Below are 13076 nucleotides of genomic sequence, written 5' to 3' on the forward strand. Positions count from 1 at the left end.
TGATAAGGGAAAGATACTTACAGAATTGAGAAGGGGGCCTGTATTAATCATAGGGGTGTCTTGGTGGTGGATATTAGTGGCCTGGGCAGGAATTGGTTAGAATTTGTAAGCTAACTGAATTACTAGAATCTATGAATCTGTGCAGAGTTACAGTCAAACCAGTTCATATGTGGTCTTATATTATAACAAACAGCCTAAACAAGCTGGTGTTAAACAGTAAGCGCTTGAATAGCTTTTGTTACATATCATGGAATGGCACAGTAGGTCATTTCAGTTTGCACTTCATTTCACTTTGCACATAATGATCATTCTTGCCTCATTTCTCAGTCCTCCTTTTTACGATCAGTTTTCACCCTAAACTGGGAGAAAGTCTATTATTTTTCTGGGGATGGGATCAACGCAGATCTGCATTGCTATTTTATAAGTTGCAATTATGTATTGAATTTTTCACCAGTCATATCGACCTCTACAAGCATCAGAGTTCTTTGTTCTTTTTGCTGGTTGATCATTTGTAAATGATCAATGTAAAGCCCAGTGCAGCCATGACTGTGCAGTAGTATTTAAGACACTGAAGATCATATATCTGGTAACTGCAATGTAGATAGACACTAAGACAAAGACTGTTAGAGTTTGAAAGGCGTTTCAAATCCATATTCTTAGATTTTGATGTGACAATCTATTTGGATGTGTGCTAAGTGGCTTCAGTAGTATCCGACTCTGTGACTCCATGGACTGTAACCCCCCAGGCTCCTCTGTCCATGGGATTCTCCAGGCAATAATGCTGAAGTGGGTTGCCATGCCCTCCGCCAGGGGATCTTCCCAACCCAGGGATTGAATCTGCGTCTCTTACATCTCCTACATTGGCAGGCAGGATCTTTACCACTAACGCCACCTGGGAAGCCAATCTCTTTGGCTTCCTTACATAAGGAAGGAAGATCTATTTGGATCTTCCTTATATAATCAAGTTTCTTTTTTCCTTTAATATGGGTAGGGTTTATTCAACCTTACCAGTGTATTAGGAATGGAAGTCTTAGGAATACCAGGTATCAAGGCCACAGATGTCCATTAACTGTCTAGGACCTTAATCTAGAAGTTGGGGGAGAAAGTAGCTGACAAGACAAGCATGCAAAGCCAAGGGGATACATGCACAAAGAATAATATAGTGACCAATGGGGTCTTGTTCCAGTTGTCTTGGCTGGAAACAGCTAACTTCATGCAGTTATCAGGTTGTTCCAAGGATCTAGGGTTGTCTTTCATGGGATAGCTATCTCTAGATGTTACCTAGACTCCTCAGCATACCTTATGAAGCTCTCCATAGTCTAGTCATAGCTCTGAGATCATTTCCTAAATCTTTTTTCTCTTCTTCACTCTTTCTTCAGTGGCCACACTGGCCTTACTGTTCCACAAACACGTTAATCTTGTTCCTGTCTGAGGGCCATTGTTTTCACTGCTCCCTGCACACAAAATGATCTGCCCAATATTTGCACTGCTGATCCCACAATTCACTCAAGTCAGGTGTCACCATCTTGGAAAGACTTTCCCTTATCATCCAGCTTAAGGTCCTCTTCCCCTGTCCTTCTTGATTCATTTATCTTGCTTAATTTTTCCTCATAGCATTTTTCTCTCCCTGTATCTGTTTTATATTTATTTGTTCATTATATGTTCCACTTGAATGTACACACAGTCAAGAAGGCAGAAAGAACACTTTTCCACTTTGTTCACTGATGTGTTTTCAGGGCCTAGAACACTATTCAGCATATATATGTGCTTAGTAACTACTTGCTGATTGAATGAATAAATAAAAGCCTCACATACACTTAATGTTTCAGCCATATATAACAATTTGTAATCCCCAAATGGCTCGTTCTTTTGCATCTGTGGTATTTCTCTGCCTGGAATAACTTTTCCTTTATTCCCTCACAATTTCTAATCACTTTCAAGACTGTTTACATGTCACTGACTCTGATAAACCTTTATTGATCCCACCAGGAAGAACTAGGTGTCATCTTTCTTTGTTCTTATAGTACTGTAGGCATACTTCTATCAAACTACTTAATACAGTTAGTTGACTCTTGAAGAAGGCAAGAGTTACCCTCCGCCTTCCACCCCACTGCCAAGCTGAAAATCCAAGTGTAACTTTCCAGTCAAACCTTTGCACTGTAGATTCATCCCACCAAAGACTGTGTAGTGCTGTAGGTGTATTGACTGAAAAAAATCTAGGTATAAGTGGCCTTGTGAAGTTGAAATCCATCTTGTTCAAAGGTCAATTGTACATTACACTAACATTTTGTCTAATCTATGTCTGTATCCTGAGACTCTAGTAGAGGGTTTTGCCCACAGCAAATTCTGAGTAAATGTTTATTGAATGAGTTTATTCTCTGAGTAACAACTGTGTGTCAAGCATTGTACTAGTTTTTTATGTACATTATTTCATTTAATTTTTAAAATCTTTATTGGTGTATAGTTTATTTACAATGTTGTGTTAGTTTCAGGTGTACAGCAAAGTGCATCACTTATACATAAACACATATCCACTCTTTTTAGAGATTCTTTTCCTGTATAGGCTGCTACATAGTATTGAGTAGAGAGAGTTCCCTGTGCTATACAGCATGTCCTTAATAGTTATCTGTTTTATATATAGTAGTGTGTACACGTCAATTCCAATCTTCCAATTCATCCCTCCCTATCCCTTACCCACTGGTAACCACAAATTTATTTTCTACATGTATAACTCTGTTTTGTAGATAAGTTCATTTGTACATACATGCAATGGAATATTACTCTACCATAAAAAAGAATGAAATAATGCCATTTATGGCAACATGGATGGACTTAGAGATTGTCATACTAAGTGAAGTAAGTCAAATAGAGAAAGACAAATATGATATCGCTTATATGTCGAATCTAAAAAAGGCTACAACTGTACATTATTTTAATCCTGACAAGAAATCTGTAAGATATTTGCTATGATTCCTGTTTTATATGTGAGGAAGCTGAGTAACTTGCCCAAGTTTTGAACTTAAGTGTGTCTGACTCCAAATCTGATATTTCTACCATTGCCTCAAATGAATGAATAAATCTCCTCAATTTTATTGATACTTACTAGTCAAAATTTAATATACTAATTTTATTATTAAATTGAAACTCTGATCTATTTTTGCGTTTACAGCATGCAACATGATCAGTGTTGCATGCTGTAATACATTATTACTTTATTCAGCCTCTTAAGATTACAGAGAAGAATGGACCCCAGGTACTTAACAGCTCAAGTATCTTATTTTTATTCTGCTTCACGATTAGAGTTTTCGATGATGATTCAGGGTAAAGGTTTGGTTAGTCTTTGCTTTTAACAGAAGGATTATATTTAATAGCTAGTCCACATGTCATTTTCAAGAGGTATAAAAGGTCCCAATACACTGTAATTCATGTTGAGATTATATAATTAACATACCTGGAAGAAAGGAGAATGTGGCAGGAGTGAGTTAAAGACATAGTAAAAGACCCTCAGATATGTAGAGGAACCTGATGGTCACCCTTATTACTGTCTTTTCTGCTTGCTATGTGAAGCGGTGTGTACTAAAATTTTAATAAAACTTTAGGAGTACATAAAATAGTATCATGAGAAGCTCAAGCAGTGAAACGCCAGGCTCTAAAGTAAGACAGACCTGATATTTAACCCTTGCTCTCCCACCTAATATAAGTGAGAAAGTGACGGTGCTCAGTCCTGTCTGACTCTTAGCAACCCCTTGGACTATACAGTCCATGGAGTTCTCCAGGCCAGAATACTGGAGTGGGTAGTCTTTCTCTTCTCCAGGGGATCTTCCCAATTCAGGGATTGAACCCAGGTTTCCTACATTGCAGGCAGATTCTTCACCAGCTGGACCATAAGGGTGCTTAACTTTCCCTAAGCATCAATCTCTTTATCAGTAAAATGGAGAGAAAAGAGTATTTGGTAGGGTAGTTAATTACTACTGTAATTTTGTTGTTGTTGTTGTTCAGTTGTGTCCGACCCTTTGCGATCTCATGGACTGCAGCACGCCAGGCTTCCCTGTCCCTCACCTCTCCTGGATTTTGCCCAAGTTCATGTTCACACTGCATCAGTGATGCCATCCAACCATCTCATCCTCTGATGCCCTTTCTCCTTCTGCCCTCGATCCTTCCCAGCATCAGGGATTTTTCCAATGAGTCGTCTGTTCGCATCAGATGACCAGAACACTGGAGTTTAGCTTTAGCTTTAGCATCAGTCCTTTCAGTGAATATTCAGGGATGATCTCCCTTAAGACTGACTGGTTTGATCTCCTTGCTATCTAAGGGACTACTATAAAACACAGCATCAAAATTTTAGAGGCGTAATTTAATAAGGCAAGTAAAATCCAACACAGGTGTTCCTGTTCATGCAGTTCTCTGGGGCAGGATTCCTCTAAAGACTAACTCGGGGCCCCAGGCTTCTATTTTTCCATTTTGACTTCCTCTAGATTCTTTGAAATCTTCATTCTGCTGGTAGGTAAATAAAGAGAATATGATGCACTTGCAGGAAGTTTTAGAGGTTTTGTGGGCCAAACCATATATGGCTTTCATTGTTTCTGTCCACAATCCACTGTGTATCAGGTCAGTCACATGACCCCAACTAATTACAAAGGAGGCTGGGAATCATAGTATGTGTGCGCAGAAGAAAAGGAAACAGACTTTGGGGGAATTCAAAGGTGTCTCTGCTACTTTCCATCATGAGGTTGTTTCAGGGTTTCACTGAGAAAAAAAATGCAGTGTGTTTAGCACAGGCTAAGGAATCAACACAGTAGCATGTAACTGTTCTTATCACAAGGATGTAGGCTGAGAGCCTGAATAAGGAAGTCAGCTTGGAAGTGAAGTCCTTGTTTGGAGGTTCTAGCCAGAGAACTCAGCCACATTCAAAGAAAAGTACTTACTAAGGTTATATAAGATTATAATCTTTAACTGATTCAGCAGCATCAGGAAGCATAAACATAAAAAGGCGAGAGGTGAAGAGGTTGCCAAGGTGTTCATGTCAGCTTAGCTAATAGAATGTCAAAAGATTATAATTTAGTTTACCATTAATGTCTAAGAAGAGTGGGAACAGGGAACTGGTAGATTCTTTGAATTGGGGCACGGGCTTAACTAAAATAAAGGTAAAAATTCTGGTTAATCCTCTCTTCCGTATTCTTTTTCTCCTTCACTTTCTTACTTCAAAAGTTACAGACCTCATAAAGATTCTTTAGGTACAGCGTATTTTCTTCTCCCCACTTATTTTTCTCCTCTGTTGTTATCTAAAATAGTGTAAGAATCCTGAGAATGGAGACCACGTTTGTCTCATACATTATTATATCTTAGCATCTAGCAATGCCTAGCACAGAGTAGGCCAGCAAGTATTTGTCGAATGAACTTAATCTATATGGTAGTAACTTAAGTCTTCGTGTAAAGATCTAGATAAAGTAACGGAAAGACAATGAGGTTTGTTGTTGGAATATAGCTGCTTTACAATGTTGTGTGAGTTTCTACTATACAGCAAAGTCAATCAGCTATACGGATACATAGAGCCAATCTTTTTCAGATTTCCTTCCTGTTTAGGTCATCACAGAGCACTGAGCAGAATTCCCTGTGCTATACATTAGGCTCTCATTAGTATTCTATTTTATACATAGTAGTGCGTATATAAGACAATGAGTTTTTAAATCTTGCTTCTACCACTTGAGTATTTGTGGAATTCTGAGACTTCTAAGATTCTTTTTAAGCAATAGAGTAAAATTGCACAAACATTTAAACTTTTTCACTCCTTGTATTAAGTGGCACAAAACTTTTTCGAGTTATAGTTGTTGTTGTTTATTTGCTCATTTGTGTCCAACTCTTTGCGACCCCATGCACTGGGTAGCCTGCCAGGCTTCTCTGTCCATTGGGTTTTCCAGGCAAGAATAGTAGAGTGGGGAGCCATTTCCTTCTTTTGGGGATCTTCCTGGACCAGGGATTGAACTTGAGTATCCTGAATTGGCAGGCAGATTCTTTACCACTGAGTCACCAGGGAAACCCAGAGTTATAGTAACGAGAGTTAAATGAAAAAATTCATGTAGTGTTCCTAGCACACAAAAAGCATTCAAAACACTGTTTCTCCCTCCTCTGTCCCTCATACCTCTCTACAATATACTTTACAATTTAGGGAACCTTAGGAAATATCAATGCCACATGCTTGTAAGTTCTGAGATTTTTTTTTCTGAAAAGGATACCAAATTGCTATGATTTATTCAGTAATCCTGGATAAATACTTTGGTATTATGTAGGAACTTGGATGATCCTTTCAGTTTTATTCAGTACTGTTATTTTTTAGAGATCATGTACATTTCAGATCATCAGCAGTAATGTAGCAGATAGGTGAATTTCTGTTTTAGAGAGGATTGCCAGGTATTATACTCTCACAGGTTCTTAGAAAATTTTGTGGAATGTTTAAGAGTTACTGAAATTCATTTATGGAATATTTTCATGGAGAAGGAAATGGCAACCCACTCCAGTGTTCTTGCCTGGAGAATCCCAGGGACGGGGGAGCCTGGTGGGCTGCTGTCGATGGGGTTGCACAGAGTTGGACACGACTGAAGTGACTTAGCTTAGCTTAGGAAATATCATGTCCTATTCAAATTCTTCCTTTCTTCTGTTTTGGGTTCTGTTCATTTACAATGAAAGCACAGAGACTTTCAAGTTGATGATCAAAGTTGAGAGTTATTAGTTCCCAAAGAATTAATGGGTTCTCTGTTAAAACAGTGTTCAGCACCCAGAACAGTGCCTTACACACAACAGCTGTTCAATACATATTTTTTGAAAGAGTGAATGAATTAATACAGTACTGAAATATGGACGATGCTCCATATGGATAATGATAGGATGGACATAACTATGTTTACCTGCCGCCCATAATACATAATTACTGTCCATAACCTGACAATTATGCTCTTAATGTGAAAAAATGGGCAGGTTTTATTAAATGAGAGGTTTGGAGTGTTGTTTCCCAATCGGCGACTTCAGAATGTTTTCATTCATTCATTCAACCAGCATTTGACTATGTCTAAGGACTTCCCTGGTGGCTCAGATGGTAAAGCGTCTGTCTACAATGTGGGAGACCTGGGTTCAATCCCTGGGGTGGGGAGATCCCCTGGAGAAGGAAATGGCAATCCACTTCAGTACTATTGCCTGGAAAATCCCATGGACAGAGGAGCCTGGTAGGCTACAGTCCATGGGGTCACAAAGAGTCGGACACGACTGAGTGACTTCACTTTCACTTTCACTATGTGTTGGGCTTCCCAGTTGGCTCAGTGGTAAAGAATTGGGCTGCCAATGCAGGAGACACAAGAAATGTGGGTTCGATCCCACTGGGTTAGGAAGATCCCTTGGAGTAGGAAATGGCAATTCACACTAGTATTCTTGCCTAGAAAATCCCGTGAACAGAGGAGCCAGGTGAGCTACATACAGTTCATGGCGTTGCAACAAGAGTCAGACATGACTGAGTGACTAAGACAAACCTAAAAACAAACCTACTATGCATCAGCCACAATGCTACCAAGAAGATATCTCTGCCAGCACCCCATGCTAGTATAATCAGTGCTCAGTTGCTCAGTGGCTAGTGCAATAAAAATTAAAATAATTTGATAGCAGAAGGATGTACAGACTACTACAAGAGCAACAAAAGGAAACTGCTGACTGGATGGCATATCCAAGTATGACTAGCAGTGTGATACCGGCTGGAGTGCATGTGGAGGCCTGGGAAGACATGAGGCTCAATGAGCATCAGTTAGGTACGGGCTACTGATCATGAAGGGCCTGGATGGCAGGCTGAGAGTCCTGAATTTTTATCCTCTAGAGTAGCTAAGAGTTGGACACGACTGAGCAACTTCACTTTCACTTTTCACTTTCATTCATTGGAGAAGGAAATGGCAACCCACTCCAGTGTTCTTGCCTGGAGAATCCCAGGCACAGGGGAGCCTGGTGGGCTGCCATCTACGGGGTCGCACAGAGTCGGACACGTCTGAAGCGACTTAGCAGCAGCAGCAACAGCAACAAGGATTATAGAGAAGGGTTTTCATGCAAAGAAAAGATAATTAGATTTTAGGTTCAGAATGATCTGGATTGGAGAGTTGAGGTTTGAGAAAGAGAAATCAGCTAGAACAGCCTACATGGGAAAGAGATCATAGCCTGGAACTAAGGCAATAGAAGTGGTGTAGGAGACAGAAGTGAGAGTTGGACTGTGAAGAAGGCTGAGCACCGAAGAATTGATGCTTTTGAACTGTGGTATTGGAGAAGTCTCTTGCGAGTCCCTTGGACTGCAAGGAGATCCAATCAGTCCATTCTGAAGGAGATCAGCCCTGGGATTTCTTTGGAAGGAATGATGCTAAAGCTGAAACTCTAATACTTTGGCCACCTCATGCGAAGAGTTGATTCATTGGAAAAGACACTGATGCTGAGAGGGATTGTGGGCAGGATAAGGGGACGACAGGATGAGATGGCTGGATGGCATCACCGACTCAACGGACATGAGTCTGAGTGAACTCGGGAGTTGGTGATGGACAGGGAGGCCTGGCGTGCTGCGATTCATGGGGTCGCAAAGAGTCAAACACGACTGAGCGACTGAGCTGAACTGAACTGACTGAGAAAACGGAAGATGAGTTAGAGGGAATGGAAGTAGTACAGGTTTCAGTTAAGTTCAGTTCTCATGTCCATCGAGTTGGTGATGCCATCCAGCCATCTCATCCTCTGTCGCCCCCTTTTCCTGCCCTCAATCCCTCCCAGCATCAGGGTCTTTTCCAATGAGTCAACTCTTTGCATGAGGTGGCCAAAGTACTGGAGTTTCAGCTTTAGCATCATTCCTTCCAAAGAACACCCAGGGCTGATCTCCTTTAGAATGGTCTGGTTGGATCTCTTTGATAAGAGAGAAGAGAGCTGAGAACGAATCACAGTTTTCTGGTTTGGACTTCAGGGCAGGTGGTGAGGCCATTAACAGAAACAAGGAATACAGGAGATCACTATGGGTTCAGGATGTAAAATGGGCAACAGCAAGAGAAATTCAGCTCTGGCCATAGTGGGTTTGAGGCATCCGTGGAACTTCAGGAAAAGCTATTTCTTGGCTAGAACAAGGAAAGTGGAACATACAGAAGAGCATATAAGAAAGAGTAGGTCAATAATTCCTATTCTTAGAGCATTTCTCCACCATCTACATCGCTTCATATAGTTTAGTCCACAATTATACATCTCTCCAAAGATCACTAATTATTTACATATTTGGAAACTTCTAAAATATATCCTTGAAAAAGAGTACGGTGATATTTCTAATAGAAGCTAGTTTATTAGTAAAGGGAACATGTCCACAGTTATTTGAATAAAGGTGCTTTGTAAGAATCTCTTTGGTAGAAGTAACGGTGAAATACTTTGCTAGAATTCATAGCATGCAAAACATACATGTTGCCTTCTGAGTGTTTAGGAATAACTTTTAGATTTTCCCTAAAGATGAAGTATTTATCTACTGATTTAGCTCCTGTTGATCTCACTGTGGGTGTACCAGCACAGAGACCACCCAGTAACTTATTAAATAGAACCCAGAGAAGAATTGCAAGGATGTCTTGAAAATTGGGTAACTCCACAGCCCAATGGACCCAGGGCAGCTAACTGGGCACCAAACGACAGGCAGGTTGCAGATGTACTGAAGGAAGTCATTACAGTTTTGAGAAATTTGGGCTGGCTCGAGAAAGATGAAGCCTGCTGGTTTAAGCACTTTATGTTCTTGGCAAAAGCACAGTGCTGCAGAATTTCACCAGCCATCATGAAATAAAAAAGAGGGGAAAGGGAATGAGAAGAGACCACAAAATTCATGATGACACACAAAATGTTAACTATCTATTAGCTTTGCATCTTCTGAGAGTCACCAGACTGAAGCACAGTATTCCGGACTTGGCTGGCAGATGGTGTACACAGACTCTGAGTATGCTAGCATTTCATATGAAACTAGCAAGACTACAAAGGACTACATGGTAAATTAACGTTCACAGAGGTTTAAAAATTTATCCTTAAACTTAGTGTTGCAAGTGGGGCCCTAATAACATTTTAACACTTTAAGAGATCTGGATCTCCTGTAACAGATTCACAGGATATAGTAACTTTTCTAAGTGCCCACAGGACGGTTTCAGTGTCTTCTTTCCCTGAAAATCTGGTTTATGTAAGAGAAAAGAGGCCAAAGAGAACAAAGACTAAACCAGGGGCAGATGCCAGGTGGTGATGTCTGGGTTCTCTGAATGGGACGTCTCCATTTACCACCCTCTCACTTCCTTCTATGGTCTGGACCTTTAATCACCACAGCAGTCAGCCCTTGTAGGGTCAAGCTAATCTCTGGTGACATCATCCTACTACTTCCCTTTTGAAATTCCAGTGAAGCTATGTGTTTCCTGTCGTATTTGACGCCCCAAGAGAACCCTGGTCTATTAGTATTCAAATATAGACTGGCATCAACGCGTCGCGTTTTCAGAGAAACAACAAAAACAGGTGCTATTTCCAAGCCTCTCAAGAAAAAGGGTGAGGAAAAGAAAAACAAAAACAAAAACAAAAAACCTAACCCTCCTGGGTCAGGAAGCAGTCAGAGTTTCAATGCCCACTGGAGGGAGAGGCCTGAGAATGGGTCGACGGAAGCCTTGCCCTTAAAGCCAGGAGGATGGCTTCGGAGGGGCGGCGTGGGGCATCATTGAACACCCCGTTCTTGATTCTACAACGAAAAAAAGCCCCGGGAGCTCCGACACCCGCTTCCTCAGGGAGGGGCTGAGGAGGCGGCCGCACCTCCTCTTTGTCACACCGTCGCTTCCGACCAAACGCTGGGACACCCCGGAGGCGGGTGAGGGGCGCAGCCGCAAGCCCCGCCCCCTCCCCGTGAGCCCGCCCCTCTCTGTGACCCCGCCCCCACAGTGACCCCGCCCCCCTCTCTGTGACCCCCGCGAGCCCGGCCTCGGGCGACCTGTTGGCAGGGAGCGTCACGTGACGCGGCGGGCCGCGCACTCCCCCCTCCCCCCTCCCCCGCGGGCGGGCCTCCTGTTGCGCCCGCCGGGCGGGTTCCACCACGTAACGCGCGGGCGCCGCCCCGCTCTGCCCTCGCCGAGCGAGGGAGGGCGGGTGCCGAAGAGGACTGAGAAGGGAGAAAGGGGGCGGGCGGAGGAGGAGGACGAGGAGGAGGAGGAGGAGGGGCGGTGCCCGCGTCACGTGACCCGGGGCAGCCCGGAAAGCTCCGAGGAGGAGCCTGGCGCCGCCATTTTCCTGCAGCCGCCTGTGCCTCTCGCCCTGCCGGGCTCCAGCTGACCAGGGGAGGGCTGAGCTGAAACTGAGGCGGGGGCCGGCGGAGTAGCCGACGCCGCGCCTGACCCCGCGGCGGACCGGAGCCGGCTCTTTCCGGTCCGGGTGGCGGCGCGCGGCCCTGAGCCCCGCCCCGAGCCGGCAGGCGGAGGAGGAGGGGGGCCGGTGCGGGGTTAAGGGGGTGCGGCGGGGGCGGGGGGCGGCGGGGGGCCCTCCGGCGCTTGGGGGTGCCAGTTCCCCGCCGGCTGCCGAGCGGGAGGGCTGGCGGAGGAGCCGCAGAGATGTCCGGCCAGAGCCTGACGGACCGGATCACCGCCGCCCAGCACAGTGTCACCGGCTCCGCCGTGTCCAAGACAGTATGCAAGGCCACGACCCACGAGATCATGGGGCCCAAGAAGAAGCACCTAGACTGTGAGTGACGGCCCCCGCGCGTCTCACGCTGCCTCTTCCCTCAGCTGCCGTCTCCTCGGGGCCCGGCGGGTCCTGGGTTCCCCTCCCGGAGCCGTGTTCTCTGTGTCTCTCGCCTCCACACCTGCCTTCACGGCTTCCGTTCCCGGTCTGGACCGTCCCTGACAAGCCCGTCGCCTCCCGGGTCCCCGGGGCCCCCGCCGCAGCCGGCCGGTCGCCCCCCACCTCGCCCCTCGCCCCCCGGCCGCCTCCGGTCCTGGCGCAGCCCTCTGTCCTCTCTCCGCACCCATCCGCCCGCTCCCCGGCGTCTCCCCGCCGCCGGCTCCCGGCCTCAGCGCCCCATTGTTTCCCGCAGCAGCCTCCTCGGGGTTTCCGTGAGCGCCCGGACCCCCCCGTTTCTCCGCAGCCCCCGAGGGCTGCCTCCCCCCGAAGGGACAGTCCCCGCTCTCTGCTCCGCCAGCCTCTCCCGTCCCTTCCCTCCCCCCCGCTTTCTCATCCACCTTTCCTCCTCCTCTCGGTTACCTTTCTTCGCCTCCGTAGCTTTATTTAAGTTCCCCTCGTCTCATTGTAAATATTATAACTCAGTCCCGGACTTTTTTTTTTTTTTTCCCCTTCCCCTGGACTATTTTTCTTTTTAGGATCGTGAAAGTAAAGGGATTTCCTTGATGTGGGGACAGCTTCGTGGGAAATTCGGGATTTTTAATCACCCCTGGTGGAGTTTAGCCATTGTGTTTTCTTGCTTCGGACTGGAATAAGTTGTGAATGTCAGGCGCACCCCCACCTCCTTTTTTTTTTTTTTTTGTCTGATGGGGATACGGAAAAATGTTTGCTGATTTTGGTGTCAGTTCTAGTAGAGCTGTTAAACCTGGCGGTTTCAGTTTAGACGCTTTAGTGAAGCGTAGACTATTGGAATTCAAAGTGGATTAGTAATCAAACCCTCAAATAACATACGTCTTTTAAATACTGTTGAAAAGTATTTGGTGATGCTTGAGTTTGGACTCCGTTCTATTTTATGCTGGTTGTCTTTTGGGAGACTAGCTTTTCTTACACGGCATAACATTACACCATTCACTGACGAATACAGTTACTCCAGATAACTCCTCCCAACTTCTTCCAAACCTGGAAGCCACCTGTAATATCCTTTTTTATTCCACTCCTTTACCTCAGGGTACAAAGATCAGTGGATTACTCAAATCTTTGATACGGTGGAGCTTTGACCTGAAACTTTAAGGGAAACATGGGCGAAAAGGCATAGTTAAGAAATAAGTTCCTTTTTTTTTTTAATGGCTATTGGACACAGAAGCCTGACTGACTTTTATCCTCCATGAAAGTTACTTTGCTTTACTGTT

The 13076-nt window shown here is 44.4% G+C and overlaps 1 protein-coding gene across 17 annotated transcripts in view; it reads left to right on the top strand.

Moving 5' to 3' along the window:
- Positions 11240-13076, top strand: part of PICALM (phosphatidylinositol binding clathrin assembly protein) — a 97313-nt gene continuing 95476 nt past the window's right edge. For 3 of the 17 annotated variants that reach the window (XM_018043099.1, XM_018043101.1, XM_018043107.1), the window contains exon 1: positions 11242-11730. In XM_018043099.1, the coding sequence (XP_017898588.1) occupies positions 11601-11730 (130 nt within the window). In that variant the 5' untranslated portion in view covers positions 11242-11600. Of the gene's footprint in view, positions 11731-13076 lie in introns of all 17 variants that reach the window. The other 14 variants (XM_018043112.1, XM_018043113.1, XM_018043117.1 and 11 more) reach the window with 7 other exon arrangements.

This window comes from Capra hircus, chromosome 29 (assembly GCF_001704415.2).
Source record: "Capra hircus breed San Clemente chromosome 29, ASM170441v1, whole genome shotgun sequence".
Classification (NCBI taxonomy): domain Eukaryota; kingdom Metazoa; phylum Chordata; class Mammalia; order Artiodactyla; family Bovidae; genus Capra; species Capra hircus.